The sequence below is a fragment of the Euprymna scolopes genome, chromosome 14 (genome assembly GCF_053919585.1).
Source record: "Euprymna scolopes isolate OS-2025 chromosome 14, ASM5391958v1, whole genome shotgun sequence".
Taxonomy (NCBI): domain Eukaryota; kingdom Metazoa; phylum Mollusca; class Cephalopoda; order Sepiida; family Sepiolidae; genus Euprymna; species Euprymna scolopes.
Window position 1 is genome coordinate 26,297,383 of NC_136495.1, and position 18,779 is coordinate 26,316,161.

At 34.4% G+C, this 18,779-nt stretch overlaps 1 protein-coding gene across 2 annotated transcripts in view; it reads right to left on the bottom strand.

The window, feature by feature from the left end:
- The window catches only part of LOC145292924 (metal cation symporter ZIP14-like), an 86,824-nt gene that overhangs the window by 47,901 nt on the left and 20,144 nt on the right, over nucleotides 1-18,779 (bottom strand). For both annotated transcript variants that reach the window (XM_080139091.1, XM_080139092.1), the window contains exons 4-6: nucleotides 17,115-17,243; nucleotides 15,066-15,299; nucleotides 11,164-11,371 (exon numbers count right to left, since the gene is read on the bottom strand). In XM_080139091.1, coding sequence (XP_079995217.1) covers nucleotides 11,164-11,371; nucleotides 15,066-15,299; nucleotides 17,115-17,243 — 571 coding nt within the window. The remainder of the gene's footprint in view (nucleotides 1-11,163; nucleotides 11,372-15,065; nucleotides 15,300-17,114; nucleotides 17,244-18,779) is intronic.

The following is an 18,779-nucleotide window of genomic DNA, read 5'->3' on the forward strand; positions in this document are numbered from 1 at the left end:
ATATATATATATATATATATATATATATACTAGCATGGGTGCCCGGCGTTGCCCGCATATTTGGAGGTGTATGTTGAGAAAAAAAAAAAAAAGGTCAATTTTTTAAAACTTTGACCTCTATTATGACCCCTTAACATTTACTGTTTTGGGCTGCATAAAGTTATTAAGTTAGATCCATGTCCAAGAAACCTATATCCAAAATTTCAAGTATGTAGACCCAAAATTGTCGGAGGAGTTTGGTAGAGTTCTCAAAGGAAAAATCGTTGAACTTTGACACCTTAATCGCCAGATTTCTGGCCGAAAACCAATCATATGTATTTTCCCAAATCTCAATACCCTGCATATCAAATTTCAAGTGAGTAGACCCAAAATTTTCGGAGGAGTTTGGTAGAGTTCTCAAAGGTAAAATCGTTGAACTTTGACACCTTAATCGCACAATTTCTGGCCAAAAACCGATCACATAGATTTTCCCAAATCTCAGTACCCTGTATATCAAACTTCGAGTCTGTAGACTAAAAATTGATAGAGTTATTGCATAGGGAAATGTACACAGACACACACAGACACACACACAGACAGACAATTTCCCTTATATATATATATATATATATATATATATATATACTAGCAGGCCGGTTGGCGTTGCTCGATCGATCCGCATAAATTTATTTTAGTTAATGCAAAAGTCTTATGTATTAGAAACTGGAATACCGTATGCATTAAACGTAACGGTAAATTCCCTTAAAAAAATAAGAATAAAAAAGGAACCAAATTAAAGCACATGCTTGCAAGTATTATGTAATTTCTAAACAGTTCAATTCTTATGAGTAAACAAAATACTCGAGCTGAGATCTAAACCAAAACCTAAACAGAGTGAGTTAAGTACGATAACCATTAGGTCAGCTTGATATGATCCTTAAAAGTTTTTTTTTCAAATTTACTTATTCTTAACATAAGTAATTGTTAATGTGAACGATTCATGTATACGTATTCGTGAAATAGTTGACAAACAGATAAATATCCGATCACTCACCCGTACTAATTTCTCAATTTTGACCTCTTAGTGTAGAAATTTTATTTTCCACCTTTTGTCCTTCCTTCTCTCTCGCTCCCCTTCTTTACCCCCCCTTTCTTTGTGTATCTTGTGCTGCTACTGCTTGTTATTTCACGTGTTGAATCCGTGCGTTTCGACTGATAAAAGGAGACGTGTGCGCCATTTTGTTGGAAGTTTTGAACACGAGAAAGAAGTCGGCTCGCTTTCCCACGTCAAGAGAAAAGACGTTAAAAATCGCAAGTTTGAACAAGAAAAAAAGAAGTCGGCTCGCTATCCCGCATCAAGAGAAAAGTCGTTAAACATCGCAAGTTTGAACAAGAAAAAAAAAGAAGTCGGCTCGCTATCCAGCGTCAAGAGAAAAGACGTTAAAAATCGTAAGTTTAAACAAGAGAAACCAGTGGTTTGGTTTCTTTTCCTTCAATCGGGATTCGTCAAGGAAGACGACACAGAATTAGTCAGAAATGATTGTTTAAAAAATCAGTTGTAAACGAAATTACAACGGCCTCTTCACCGAGGAAGAAAGAACTATTTTAAGGCCTAGAATTAGTCTTGTAAAAAAAGATCTAACTTAATAACTTCATTTCAGCCCCAAACAGTAAATGTTAAAGGGTCATAATAGAGGTCAAAGTTTAAAAAGAATTGACCGTTTTTTTTGTTTTTTTTTGCGCCAGTGAGGCGTTAGAATTCACGTCAAAAGGAACTAAGAAATCTTCTATAGAAATACATTACACCACAGAAGATTTGGATAATTTTCTTGGATTACAGAACCAAGAGGATTGACATTTTTTCGAATGAGAACATTTAAGTTAATGGTGCAAGGAAGGTAATTTACATACACCCTCTTTTAAAAAGATTAAGTGTTGATGTGTTTTATTTAAGTTTTTTGACACGCAGTAAGCCCTGACTACACCTATATTATTACCCCTACTATCCCTTACAGTATTGTTAATGGAGTTCTTTGAGAACCGCAAGAGGGACTAATTTGGCAGACACTGTTTTTGGTGAACATAAAACTGACTATATCTTTCTCCCTATATTTACCTTTCCATTTATTAGAAAAAATTGTTTATCGTAGTATCCTTTCGTTTTTTCCTTCTTGTTGTGCAATGAGATAACCTTCATTTGGACGTCATAATAAAATTTCCGTTATTAGCAGCCGTTTAAAAAGTGTTCCACATGTCTGAATACCCTATATACAAAATTCGTAGATCAATAATTCGTTCAGAATATAGGTTGAGAATTATTCTCACTGAAACACACATTCTCACTTTTATAGATATAATATGATTTTCCCTTGTGGACAGAAACCATACCAGATGATCTGAAAATCACTCCCCTTCTCAAGTATATGATATATAAAACTTAGACACCGCCATTGCTTCTGTGGTACCAGTTTACAAAAAAATTGGTGAAAGAATTGACCCATTAAATTATCACCCCATTAGCCTCCTCCCTTTCTTCGCCAAAATATTTGAGTCCATAATCAAGCTCTAGTCCACCACCTTATAGTTGCTGAACTTCTATCCGACCAACAATATGGATTTACGCAAACCTGTTCTACATCAGATATTCTAACTGTAATATCTGAACGTATATACCATGCACTGGATAAGGCAGGGGAGGGGATGGTAGTAGCCTTTTGACAGAGTATGTGACGATGGTCTTCTCATGAAAATCAGATCCTATTGTATTACTGAACAAATACTCAACGTAATTAAACCCTTCTTAAATTTGAGAAGAATCCAAGTTGTCCTTGATGGTCGTACGTCTGAATAATATGATATAAATGCGGGTGTACCTCAGGAGTCGATCTTTGGACCTTTATTATTCCTGATATTCATAAATGACCTTCCTGATAAAATTGTCTCTGAGATAAGTATATTTGCTGATGACACCACGTTCTATAACAGACACGAGAGAAAAACGAATGAACATATATCCAAGGCAATGGAAGAAACCCTAGAACACCAGTTCGTAAGGGAATGAGGGCAAAAAATGGATGGTAACGTTTAATCCTGCCAAGATTAAGCTCGTTTTCTTTAATAATTACAAGACACCTTGTCAACCACCAATGGCTTCCTTCAGACAGACTATGGATACCCACTGTAAGGGTGCCTGTGCGTAAAATTTGTGTGGCAAGAGTAGCGCAATCTTCAACCACGCCTCTCCTGAGTCAAAATTGTTGCATACTAGTGGCAAGTTGAGGTACAAGACGACTGGAAACAATGCCGAGATAAACGGAGAGCACATACAGTGCCTAGAATTCCCAAATGGTCACCCATCTGGTATTAGCCAGGCTCAACGTTGCTTAACCTCGGTGATCTGACGAGAATCGGTGTGTCAACGTGATTATGTCGCATCCCCCTTCTGCCATAAATGAGGCATCTGTCCGTCAAGTTGAGGCTGCCATTTTGGAAGATCGGCGCATTACTATTCGCCAAATAGCACAAGATGTCAAGATTAGTACAGGATCTGTGGAAACTATCATTCATGACCATTTGCATGTGCATAAGGTATCTGCCAGATGTATTCTCAGGTTGCTCACACTATTCCAGAAGCGAGAATGCGTCGAGTCCTCGAGGATGAATTTTGAGATGTGCCAAGAAGATGAGTCACTATGATCCAGAGACCAAAGCCCAGTTAATGCAGTGGAAGCACTTCCAAAGAAGGAAAGAATGCAGCCCTCTACTGGCAAGGTCATGCTCACAGTCTTCTGTGACCAGGACGGAGTAGTGATGATAGATTTCCTGGCAAAGGGTACCAAAATTACAGGAGCATATTATGCTTCACTTTTGAGGAAATTAAGGGAAGCTATCAAAATCAAGAGGCGGGGCAAGATCAGCAAAGATACCCTCCTCCTGCAGGACAACGCTCCGGGCCACAACTCGCATGTCGCCAGATCAGAAGCACTGGCGTGTGGTTATAAAATCCTTCCCCATCCTCCCTACCCTCCTGACGTTGCACCGTCTAACTTTCACCTCTTCCCAGCCATGAAGTTGTTTTTGAAAGTAAAGTGTTTCCCAGATGATGCAGCGTTGATTTCTGAAGTCACGTCGTGGTTGGATGACCAACCTAGGGTGTTCTACAAAAGCGGTCCCCAGAGCTGCATCAAACGATGGGAGAAATGCATAACTCTGGGTGGTTCCTATGTAGAGAAAGACTAATAACTGCACCAAGTTTCGTTGCTGTACTTCTATGGGAAGTGGGTCAGGGGCATTGCACGCCCCTCGTAGCTAGTATGAAAAAACGATTTGTGAAACTTTGCGATAACACAACACGTTACTTAATATTTGCGAGTAAGTAACTAAGACGAATGCATTCATGCATGAAGATGTAACAGTTAGAAACAAGTGTGAAGTTGTTTTTAATAACTATTGCTATTTAGGAAAAACAAAATTGAAACCTGTTTTTTCTTTTTTAATTTTCGGGCAATAAAATATTTACATTAAGGACATTTGAAAGTTTGTCCCTCTGACACACGCATTCGACAGACGGCAAAAAACTGTAATAAGGCATATAAACATCATTTTGACTTAACTTCAAACATCTCAAGTTATGCCAGGACTAACCAGTACCATGGCATATATACGGAAGAAAATGAAAAAAGAAAAAAAGGGGAACAAATCAGATGAACAACTGGCTATTTATTAAAAACAACTCATCCTCGTTGGGTCTTTCTAACCGTTAAATCTTAAATTATAAACAAGCGTTTCAAACAGTGAATTCCTGTGCATTTATGTAATATTCTTATCGATAAAATCAATAAAAATTATGTCTTCAAGCAAAAATAATTCGCTTTGTACGTAATGCCTGATATGCTTAATATCTACTTGTTTTGTAAATTATCATCAAACACTTTACATAGTTTAACAAACTATTAATATAATACTAGCGGAAATTGTGGAAATTTTACAGCGGCATCTTTCATATGTTATATATTGTTGCTGGGCCTTCTGTGGACGTTCAGCGTGGATGTAGACCCCGCGATATTATTGTAGCTCTTCTGTTAAAACTGTAAAATTATTTATCTAAGTAATATGATTCATGTAATGTCAGAACACATTGTTTTTACAGTTTATCGTCAATATCCTTATAGGAGGTACTGACATATTTCCATTTTATGGACGCCCGGCGCGAACGGAAACCTCACGATATCATTATACCATCCTTAAACAGAAAAGATATCACCCTTGGATCCTATCCAGAAGACCAAGAAGATATATTTTAGTCTCGCATACGACTCAAAAGCGGCATCATTTATTTTTATGTTATTTTATTTTTTTTAAATTGAGTCTTCGATGATTGGGAGATCCTATTTATTAAAAAAGGAAAACAGAAGGTGATAATATACACGAACATTAAATTAGCGTATCTATATATTCATATAAAGTTCTTAGTATGTTATAACTTTTTATCCTCCTTTTAATACATAGCATCTCCCGAACGAATAATCTGGAAACCGTGACAAACGTACATATATACATTAAAAGTGCTACGGAATTAATATATAGATTTTTAAAAATATTATGTTATATAAATTAAGAAAACATGTATTCAGTTAAAACATAAGTAAGATTCGAACTCATGTATTGGCATCGTAAAACCCACTGCCTTAATAATTTGTAGTTTGCCTAATCCTATTTTACTTATCCAATCAAATGATTCTACTTGCTACATATAGGTACGCCCCAACATAACACCCTCGTTGTTCCCTTAAGTGCAATTTTCTGGATGTCTTTTGCACTTAAATCACCAGGAATATTAGTAAGGTAGGACTTCAGGTTCTCCTTTATAAGCCCTGTAGCACCTATGATAACTGGTATGATTGATATCTCCCTAAGATTCCAGCTTCTTTTCATATCATACATGAGGCCTTGATTCTGTTTCACTTGATTGGTCTGTTTCACCCTTTCAGCTCTGCTCAGACCTCCATCATAAGGGAAACTCACTTACACCAACGTTGAGACTCTCTCTCTCTCTCTCTCTCTCTCTCTCTGACTTGTGTGTCTGCCTTTCTGTGACCTAACTAATATTCCTGGCGAACCAAGTGCAAAAAACATTCAGTTGCACGTAATGGAACAACGAGGATACTAAAAAGAGCTCTCGGTTGGTTTCAATAAAAAAGCAGGGCAATGTTGGAAGCTGGTTTGGCTGCTTCATACTCACTCACATTACACTCTTCAAAAGAAGAATAAAAAAAAAATAGACAAAGACATCCAATAGAAATATGCAAAAATGTAAAAGCTAAAGTTTGCATTTTAGGTAAACAACCCAAATAAAAAAAAACAAAAAAACCCCTAAAACTAAAGACTAATAGACGGAACCATGGAAATTCCATCGGATAAGGAATATATTAAATCAAGAAATGTGTTTTTATGCAGCTTATATTTTGTTTACAAAAAGAAACCACTGACACACAGCAAATATGACTTTATTAATATTTCTATGAAAATAGTTTCCATTGTGCTTGGACATATAGAACTGACCTAAATGAGATTAATTAATAAATAGAAATAAATACTCAGGAAGTAATATTAAGCTACATAGTTCAATACAAATAATAAAACCACACTGTAAAATACAATTGTAAATCTACGCTCTCAGTTCAGTACATCTTGCCAGACCATTTGTTTGCTTTGTTTCTTTCGAATGACTCCGTTTTAAATAACATTTCGCTTACTACTGTCATCAATGAAAAACTGCTGTTTGTCAAAAATAATACAAATTCCTCTCTCACACGAATGCAACAATAATCATATATTATTAGAATGATATTCGAATACATCAACGGAAGATAGCTCTCATATTGTCACCCAGGATCACCGAATTGACCTCTTCAAAGTAATATTTTGCGAATTATGCCTTTTTCTTTTTAAAAGCATTTTGTCATTCCAAAATTATAGTTGGCTTATTTCCAAGCGTAACGTATGAACTGACTAAAGAAGGCATAAGCAGGGTATTATGTAAATTCGCAAAGTTTCAATTTCAGATTAACATATTATTAGTATTTTGCTATCTAGTTTATGACCCAATTTTCGAAAACTTCGCCTTGGTATCATGTAAGCTGCCGTAAGATGCTGAAGCGATGATCCAATCAGATATCAGTTTCAAGTTTCAATAAAAGCGCAAAATATATTAAATAAATAAAATTAAATTAAACCGAAAATGACTTTCAAAGCGCTATACAAAGTGTAATCCCTATCTTCTCCACTCTAAGAATGGCTTTCTAAATAGATAAACGTTCTTAACATAGGGATGGGCAATTAATCGTCTGGCAGTCTTAACTTGGGAATTTTCCAATTTTAGTTATATTTTATTTTCAATTTGGGGAATGTATCTAAAATGCAAACTTTAACTTTTACATTTTGATATATTTTTATTGAATGCTATTGTCTATTTTTTTTAAAAATTCTTCCTTTGAATATTGTAACGTTGAGTATGGGGTAGTCAAACTAGCTGCCAACATTGCCCTGTTTTTTATTGAAACCGACCGAGAGCTCTTGTTAGTACCCTCGTTATTCCCTTAAGTGCAATTTTCTGGATGTCTTTTGCACTTAGATCACCAGGAATATTAGTAAGGTAGGACTTCAGGTTCTCCTTTATAAGCCCTGTAGCACCTATGATAACTGGTATGATTGATATCTCCCTAAGATTCCAGCTTCTTTTCATATCATACATGAGATCTTTATTCTGTTTCACTTGATTGGTCTGTTTCACCCTTTCAGCTCTGCTCAGACCTCCATCATTAGGGAAACTCACTTAAACCAACGTTGAGACTCTCTCTCTCTCTCTCTCTGACTTGTGTGTCTGCCTTTCTGTGACACAAAATGAATCTCAATCCAGGATGACCCACGTAAATGCAACTCATGGTATGTTTCATTAAAATTCGTAATCTTTTATGCAATCAAACAATATTTACTACAAATAAACTACATTCTCTTCTTGACATGCCATTAAATTTCAGTTATGAATCTTCAACAGCCTTAATTTTATCACCATTCAACGATAAGCACATCTGGATATGACCTGTAAAATATTCAACAACTGTGACATAATCTTTGTTGGCACTAACTTGATTTGTGCTATAATGGCGCTCTTCAGTTCTGGGGATTGTTTAATAGACATGATTCTCTTTTTTTCTACTCATGTCAACACCGAACGAGGCACATCACTCGGACTACTACTTTTGGACTGCCATGACAGGACACTGTTTCTGTTTAAATATCAAGAACTTACAATTTACTATATAAATAATATTATGAAATAAATATTAAAATTAATATTTATAAATGTAAAAAATAATAAAAAATTAGTATTATAATATATCAAAATATAAACATTATTACATAAAATTATATGTATATATTATATTATATAATATATAATAATATAAAACTTTTAATATTAAAATAAATTACAAGTAGAAAATAAAAATATTATTTTTACGCGTCTCTGTAGGGGTTTGAAAATAGAACAGAAAAGTGTTCTTCTTTCGGGGAGTCTAGAAAGGTTCCAAAGTCGAAGTGTTCCATTTTTGGAAATTCTAGAAGGTTCAACTCTGCATGACTAATAGCATCATAACTTGAGTTATTAAATAAGCTCTGAGAAGGAACGCTAAGTTTGAGCGACATTTCTACTATTTATGACTTCAGCTAATTTCTTGAGATAAAATCTGATCACAAGGAGTTTCCTGAAACAAGCAAACTCCCCTAAAAAATAAACAGACACTTCGTAAATATTGGGTTTTCTGATCTTATATTCTGACCAAAGTAAAAATATATTACATTTTATCAAACTCTATTATTATTATTAATATTATTATTATTATTATTATTATTATTTGAAAACTCGTAACAAATAACTTAAGTTACCTCCCTTACACCGTTTTTGTAAATATTTGTTTCCGTTTGTTTATCTGTTCAATAAATTACATTTTTATCTCTTAAACTCCTATTTTTTTTTCAATATAAGTTCTGTCTACCCATAGACATTTATCTTGCACGTAACAGGGATCATATTTGGGGGAAATGAGCGAGATGTCGTTTTACATTACATTTACACTTCTGTGCAGTCGGGAAGTTGGTTACGGGGAGGGAATTTCAAATCTAGCAGCCCAAAAGAAGAAACTATTAGAGTAGAAAGCTTTCTGGCATTTGGGGACCTGCATAGTAAAGGGGTGTGATTTTGTTGCTAAACATGTTTCTTGAGGATATGTATCTCGACAGGGCACAAACTGTGGGAGGCTAAGATTTAGTGAGTGTGAAACCCATTACACCTCACACAATTTACTAATATCATAAAAAAGTGTGTTCCATGTAAACAAAAAAACACAGATGAGACTACAACACGTATTGATCGTCGAATAAATTTCCACACGTAGCAAAGAACCACCTTTTCCTTAATCAAGAGATTATATAGTCGTCATAAACAGTCACATTTCTTTCTCTCTTGCGAAGAGCAAATCTAAATGAAGTGATAACAAAAATGACTCGCAATTGAAGCATATATTTATCCTGTATCAAATATGATTAGATTGCATGCATGTAGAATGAATTAATGATTAAATGTGTTGTATTTTGTCACTTAAAAATTACTTCAGTTAGTTTCAAAAGATTTCATCAAGATTTCGATTCATATCTGAAGGCTCTTTTAAGAATAGACGTTGCCAACTATATTTCGTTACAACTTGGTCTTCCAGGAATTATTTCCAAGTATTTATTAAGGTTTTTATTAGGTCAGTTGTTCCTATTACAACCGGTATAATGTGTATTTCTTTCAGAGACCATATTGTTTTTATATCATTTTTTAGGTCCTGAGATTTTGTTATTTTTTCGTGTTCAGCTCCATTAAGACCGTAGTAATTTGGGAATGTGACATCAATAATGAGCGCTGTTCTTTCAGGCTTGTTCCATATTACAATGTCTGGTTTAATGGTTTTGTCTTTTATGTATCTACCCGCCTATATGTGTTTGTCATCGGACACTATGATCTTTCCGTTTGATATTATGGTAATGTTTCATGCTCCCAGATGTTCGACGATCTGTAAAGTTGCATCTCTCCACAGGATCTTCAAATGGGGGTATTTACATATTTTGTTATGACAGTTTAAAGCTCATACCGGATAACAGGTTTTACTGATGCGGCAATAACCAAAATGGCATCCAACATAATAAGAACGACGGTAAAATAAAACCGTTGCATATTCTTTACGGCACCTTGGTTGAAAAGTCATGGGAAGAATTTGGGGGCCGCCTTATAGTATAATAAACATATACGGTCAAACTTTCAGAAAATTGGTGTTTGTCTATGTGACTAATAAATTAGTGTGATACATTTCATATTTCAAAAAATGCAACTTTATTTAGTTTATCATATTTAGTATTTCGAGATATTTTCAGATGAGGATTGTTATTGTTTGTATTATTCATATTACTGTTCTCATCTTGGATTATAGTCTCACAACTTAGGTATAGAGATTTTAAAGGAAACCTCTTACTTAATCCACAAGGATAAACTTCTATTGCTTTCCGCCGATATGACTGGTGGATAACTTAAGAAATTGTTAATTACATTTTACTGACACCAGTACCCGGGAACTGACCCATCAATCCTCAGAAAACTATCACTTGAAAATGCCAATCGGATCCAAAAGGGTTCCCAATCTAATAGGTCCCAATTTGCCAACTAGGCTCCAACCCCTGTTCACCGACCGCAATGTTGCATTCCTCTACCTGTTTTACAATATTTTAATGGAATATGTTCCGATGAACTCATTGCAAATGTGCCCTCTCGACGTTCATATCCCCCCAAAACCCTTAGCAACAAAATCACACCTCTTCACTGTAGAGGTTCCTACATGTTAGAAAGGTTTCTACTCTAATATCTCCTTTCCTAGAACGGCTAGACTTTGGAATTCTCTTCCTGCTACTTGCTTCCCAAAATGTACTAATGTATTAATCTTTTTAGGCATGGCCCCAATTAGTAGCCCCTTACGCTCAAGTGGCAATATGCCTTGTTTGGGGTGAAGGTGAGTGCAAAAAAAAAAAAAAAAGCAAACAAACAGCAACAAAAAAAAGAATCAATTCGAGATAGATAAACGTTATTCATACCTAGTTCATGCGGTAGCTCTTCACAGATGACAGCAACGGATACACTCACTCCCGTCAGAATACTGGACGTAAACGCTGCACCAATTGAGAGACCATCGATGAAGTTATGGAAGCCATCGCCAAAGACAATCATCCATGCAACCGTTCGAATTGGTTTCTTGGGAGGCATTTCTTCATGGTTTGTTATGCCATTTTGACAAATGATCTCCTAAAAAAAACAAAAAAAAGACAATGAAATGATGAAATAAGTATAAAAGGTGGAAAGAAATCATGACGTTCAAAAATCGGGAAATACATTGAGTCAATAAAGCTATGAAAGAAAATGAAAGCAGACGTGGAAGGGTAGTATTAGATGGTATAGAAGATAAATAAATCTCTATACTGGATGAGTCACAGGAAACAGATGTTTTCATACCGGTCCTTGCTCTCCTTGAGTAAGAGATAGGGGTGAGGAAGGTAGTCTTTAAATATGACTAAGATACCGTTTAGTTTGTTGTTATTTGTTTATGTTTAATGTCAAATTTTGTTTTAGTTATTGATTCTGAATTGCTTTACTTTTCAATTCATTACCCTCATGCTACCGTGGAGTCGTGAACATGTGAAAAATGGTGAATCAAAAACATCCGTTTTCTGTGACGCACATTGTATATATATATATATATATATATATATATATATATATATATATATATATATATGAGCAAACAGTTAATAAAATATGTTGAAAAACACTTTGAAATGAGTAAAAACATATTTAATCTGAAAAGGAAACACTAGATAAATGAATAGTCCTTAATCCGCGGAGTTTCGAAGAAATACTTTCCTTCTCATCAGATCTCTTTCTGTAAACATAAGTCCAAATTTAATTATGGCAATTTTGAAATTACATAGTTATTACTTTTACCCTTTATATAGATATAAAATATTTTTCTTTAACTTTATCGTTTTTCAACATACTTCTTAATACTTTATAATTTAATAATCCTTTATTTTAATTCTTTATCTCTTCTTTGCATGGCCGGTTTTTTTTCTGCATTTTCTGTTTTATTCTTTAAACTTTCCCATCTATCTAATATATCAATCTACCCACACTTTCATATCTTGTATGTATATTTACTTAAATTTTACTATATGAATTTACTTACTTTTTTTTTTTACCTGAAATTGCAGATACCGGCCATCTTCTCCCCTTAAATAATTTTTATTTTTTATTTTTATTCTTATTTTATTTTATATTATATATTATATTTTATTTTTTATTATATTTTATTTTTTCATTTATTTATTTATTCTTTATTTTCTATTTATTTATTATATATTTATTTATTTATTTTATTATCCTTTTTATGTTCCTTTTAGTGTCGTTTAACAACTCTTGCTGACATTTTTTAAGTGATGACCTGTACATTTCAGTTGACCTATATTATTTTGCCCTATATATATTTTCGCGCCTTTAACATTTCCTGTTTGGGTCATTTGGACTTTTTTCCCTTTATTTTATATTTAAATTTATCATTTTTTTATGTTTTCTTTGTACACATTTTTGGGAATTATTCCATGGATTTCTGCCTTTGGATGATTATGGACCATCTTCTTCCAATTACGGGATGTCTTTGGATTTTACTTGTACAAATGGAAATTCTTTTAACTTTCTTGAAGTTTTACATTTGGATTTTACCGTCACTGGATTTTTTTATCTTCCACCAGACTATCCATTCATGTGTAATCACCCTTTTCTTTACCATATTCCCTCTGCTTAACTTATTTTGCTTTCAAGTAAGATCTTTGACTTACTTGTTGTTTCATCAAATACTTCTGCATGCAAAATCCGATCCCGCATTTTTCTAATTCCTACCCTCTGATGAGAAGGAGAGTATTTCTTCGAAACTCCGCGGATTAAGGACTATCCATTTATCTAGTGTTTCCTTTTCAGATTAAATATGCTTTTAACTCATTTAAAAGTGTTTTTTAACATATTTTATTAACTATTTGCTCATATTATAAGCTCTATTTCCTATTTTGTTTTATCGAGCTTTTATATCTGGCTGAGATAATTTTATAAATATTAATTCTTTAATATTCATAATTTACTTTAATTTTACCATCTTGGATCATTTTGGTAAATATATATATATATATATATATATATATATATATGTATATATATATATATATATATATATATATTATTTTGTTTTCAATTTTTAATCTGGTATGATCCACATGTAGTATTAAGCTTCATAAATGCTGATAGGCCCTATATAACCGAATTTTTTAAATTCCTATTTGATATATATCTAAATCTATATTTGTACACACACATCGTATATATATATATATATATATATATATATATATATGTATATATATATATATATATATTGTATTGGTAGTAATTATTTGTTTGTTTAAAACAAAATATGTAAGTGTGTCACCCAAAAGAGTGCTCAATGTTTAGACAGAGCCAAAATAAGTGAATTTAGTTTACAAACAAATGGCTACACATAAGCATACATGTTTCAGCGAAAACCCAGTAAGGGAATCGCTTCGTCAGGCCAAGGACAACTCTGGCTGTTTCAACTCAAACATTGCCTATTTATAACTAGGACTACATCATATTTAAGTGTAAAGGGGGAGACAGGACCTAAATAGAAAATATATACATTAAAATGTGATAATCCATTATGTTAATTATATGAATTTTTTTTTTCTTTAATTTATAGTGCGTCAAGAGTTTCAGGTAGAGTTTCAATATTATCAGTAAATTCCTAGTTCAGTAGGTAAGTTGTGTAGAATAGGAACCCAAGTTTTAAAAAAGGGAACGGCTATATTCAACTGTAATATGTACATCATAAGTATATTAGGTCCTGTCTTCCCCTTTACACTTAAATATGATGTAGTCCTAGTTATAAATAGGCAATGTTTGAGTTGAAACAGCCAAAGTTGTCCTTGGCCTGACGAAGCGATTCCCTTACTGGGTTTTCGCTAAAACATGTATGCTTATGTGTAGCCATTTGTTTGTAAACTAAATTCACTTATATATATATATATGCGCGTGTGTGTGTGTGTGTGTGTGTGTGTGTGTGTGTGTGTGTGTGTGTCTGTGTGTGTCTGTGTGTGTGTACGAGGTATTATCTGACAAAAAGGCTCTCAGCACGGGATATTTTTACTCATTGAATTTGTTTCAAGTACATTTAGATTCGAAACTGACAGTAAATCACAGTATGAAATAATTTGATTTGCCAGTTTATATATTGCTATGTTAGCCGTCATCCCGCATCAGTAGGACTTGCTTCTATTTTGTTAAACGTGTTTCATTTAAACTCTCGCCCAGTATCAATAAAACGAGACCAGCCAGTCAGCCATCTCGGTATCTACTGTACAAAAAAAAAAACAAAAAAAAAAAACACACACACATACACACACGCACACACACAGATATATATATATATATATATATATATATATATATATATATATATATATATATTCAAATTTGAAAATTTTCAAAAGATTCTAATCATTGAATTCCGACAAAGGCCGTTGATATGACTATATTTACATAAAGGAAATAAAAATTATATATATATATATATATATATATATATATATATATATATATATATATATAAATATATATATGTGTGTGTGTGTGTGTGTGTGTGTGTGTGTGTGTGCTATATGTTTTTGTTTTGTTGTACAGTAGATTATAGAGTATTTAACTAATGCTGGTTCACCCCACACATTTCAGAGCATATCCATTGTCTTTACAGCGTAAGAGACCAAAATGCAGACAATAGTTATGTCAAATTTACGTTCAAATGATCGTTAATAGACTCATCTGATAGAAAATTTCAAAAAAGAAAAAAGAAAGTACATAAAATATGAAATTGTTCTTTTACCTTTTGTGTTTCTAATTCAGTCGACGATTTGTGAAGTTTGTTACTAGTGGCGCATTCGTCGTTTTCAGGATGTGTTGCATGTGACGTACATTGCGATGCTGAAGCATGGTTTGCCGGACCTTTCATTCTCGATGTATCCATATCGGACGGCGTTTTCAGTTTAACAGAGCAGACAATATCCGACAAGTTTTGTACGCTACTGACTGGTTCATCTTTGCGGTCCACTGGAATTTTCTGAAAAGAATTTATCCAATAAATTTGTTTAGTAATGAAAACAATTTCGATTTAGGAACTGATCAACACATACCTGTTATTACATACCGAATAATGCCTCCTCCCCAGAAATTCCACAGTGTTTTATTCATTAATTTATTTAATTATTATTCCCTTTTCACCCCAAACAAAGCACAGTGCCACTTAGATGTAGAGGGTTACTATCGGTGCCATAAGTTGCACGGATACTATTCAGGGAGTTGAGCAGCAAGATGTCTGTTCACATTACATTTGAACTTCGGCATGTCAGTACAGTTGGGAAAGAAGAATCCCAAAAGGGAGTTCCAAAGTCTAGCAGTTCTGGGGAAGAAACTATTAAATTAGAAGGCCTTACATCTAGGAATCTCTACTGTGTAGGGGTGAGATTTTGCTGCTTGTCGAGTTTATCGCGGGTATTTACAGGAGGTTACAGGGGTTTGTAGTTCGTCGGAGCATTCACCATTAAAATACTTGTAGAACATGAAGAGGGATGTAACATTTCGTCGATGGGACAGATGCTGTTGACAACTCTATTTTGAACCCTGACAAAACTTACTCTTAATCATTAGGAAATAATAGTGTGTAGTCGCTTGAAAAACAAGGAATTTGTGTAAACAATATCCAGAAACATGCTTTCTACGAATTATATGGTCATCAAAGTGGCTTCCTATAAAATGGAATGGCGATAAAATAAAAACGGTTGAACATTCATGCTTGACATGCCCACTAAGTTTTAGCAACTTAGTGGACATGTCAGGCATAGACGGGAGTTTAACTTGTCTATATACGAGGTTTGCAAGAGGTGCCCCCCCCCAATGTCGTCATAGAACAAATTAATGAGAGGTGTCTTAGCAGGCAAGTCGGGATTCTTGTCAACCGCGCTGCTGTCATCGTAGGCGAAACCATCGTCGAAGGTGTTTACGTAAAATAGGAAAACGATAACGCTCGACACTAAGAGACAAGAGGAATGGGTAGAAGAAGAAGCAGCGAGAAACACACAACGTCAAAAATGATGAGCAACAATGAATTCATGAATGCCTAGAGAGAGAGAGAGAGAGAGAGAGAGAGAGAGAGAGAGAGAGAACGATGGAGAGCCATAGCCGTCAATGCCTATACCAGGCAAGACACCACTTGATGATGATGATGATGATGATGATGATGATGTACGAGGGTCGTTCATAGAGTAAGGCTCCCTATTTTTTAAACATAAAAAATTAAACCGTTGAAGAGCCACAAATATAGGAGTGGTACCATTAAATAGAGTGACTTTTCTTGCCCCAGAATTTAATTTTCATACATAATCACCACCATTCGTAATGCAGTTCTTCCAGCAATGAACAATGCCTCCATCAGAAAAGTCCGCCTTGTCACTCTCATCTCTGTTACCACTTAAAAATCGACCAACTCATCTCCTAACCGTGTTGAAATCAGCTGCATCGGCTTCGTAAATGTTTGACAGGCGACGGTGAATATTGATTGGTTCAATTTTTCTACATGGAGGAATTAATGATGCAGATCTCACGCGTCCATGACAACGGTTACTTTATTAGTCTCAAATCGTCAATATCTGCAACAGAGAGGTGAAACGTCCAGGCCATGGATACATAAATTCAGTTATCATTACAATGCAAATTGTAATCATCTCTGATCCATTCTGGCGGAATATAAATAGGAGCCATTACTTTTGGAACGTCGCTCGTATGATTTATTTGCAGAAACGATCGTAAATTTTCTTAACGATCTTATGTGTCATTGTATTTGAGGTTGTAGTTCTGACTATATTTAGAGTATACCCACCTTTCTCCAATGTATAATCAACTTGAGAAGTCTTTCAATCAGAAAGAAAAGATAAATTCCGGCCATGATGTCACTTCCCATCCAAAGGTATTCGTGTTTTCTTTCGGCATCTTGGACAATTTCAAAACCCTGTTTAGAATTAAACAAAATATAATTAAAAAAAAAACAAAAAAAACTTCGGTATTATTTGGATTATTCGGACTAATATCCTCATTTTCACGGTGTTTTATTTTTATTTATTTATTTATTTTTATAATTTAATGGTAAGTACTCAACTGAACTCCAATTTATGATGCATCTCCATATAAAACATTCACAGGACGAAATCGTCTTAATTATAATAGAGTAGAGAAAGACTAGTAACCTTTTTCCGATTAAGTGGCTATAGTGAGAAGGAGATGACACTCGCTATTAAATTTCAAAGTTAGTTTTGTACTCTGCCAAGGTAAAAAAAAATTATATGGGTTATATATAGTTTAATTTATTTTATGAAATGTAGTAAAACCGATGAAACCTGTCCTTAAACAATCAGATATCTAAAACAATAAGTGATAGACATCTATAATATAAATATCACCTATCTGTTTAAATGCATCTATGTATGCCTGTTTGTGTGTTTGCCTAAAACTTTCGACAGAGGCGATGGATTTTCACGAGATCTGTATCGCTTTGAAGCTCAACCCTGCGGACAACAAATATCGAAAAATTGGCTAAAAAACATTAATTTGTTTACCCTCAAATAGACACTTTTCTACAGGGAGGGGTCGCTTTTTTCGCCGATATTTTCGAAAGTCATCCCCTCTTTTCGATTGACTAGCCTTAATTTAAACTTTCGCCACTTCCGATTTGGCGATGGACGCAACGGCAAAGACGTTACGTATTCTTTTCACATTCTTTTCCTCCTTCGCGGTACAGATTCGAGCTGCCTTTCTACTACCACTTCTTTTTTGCTCAACACAGACCTCCAAACACCCGGGCAACGCCGAGTACCCAGGCTAGTTTATTAATAAATATTCCACGAATTTAATTTTTTATTTTTAAGGAACCATAATATTTGAATTATAAAATATTTTAGATTTGTATCACATTTGATCGTTCATCATCAAAAATCAATTAAGCAACAATTTCTTCCACAGAAGAGACGTTGCGAGCCTTTCCTTGTTTTATCGTTATTTCCATGGCAGGTGCTCGTCTGAACTCCAATCTCTGGTCCCCCCTCGCCAATCTTTCACGAAAAACATCCGTCTAGCCGAATCCACTGTGAAAAATTTCCCCCACTCTTTATCTGTGCCTAAATCAAAACGTGGATTCCATGAACAGAGCTTCTTTCTTAGAACTGCACGCCTGTGGAACTCTGTTCCGTCTGCCTGCATCCCACCTGACTACAACTTGGATATGGTCAAGTCCAACGTTAGCAAATTCCTAATGAACCGCCCCCTTAAGTAAACATTTCATCAAATCTCCACACTAACGTAATGTACTTGCAATAACCCTTATCTCTGAGTGGCTTCCGGGCCTTGATAAGTGATGACCACTGTGTAAAAAAAAAAATTCTTAATTTCACTGTTTTCTTAATAATCTTTACGCTTAAGTCTAAAATCTTCAACATTTTCCAAAATCGAAATAACGCAATGGGATTTTATCTAAACTTTAATAAGAACTTCA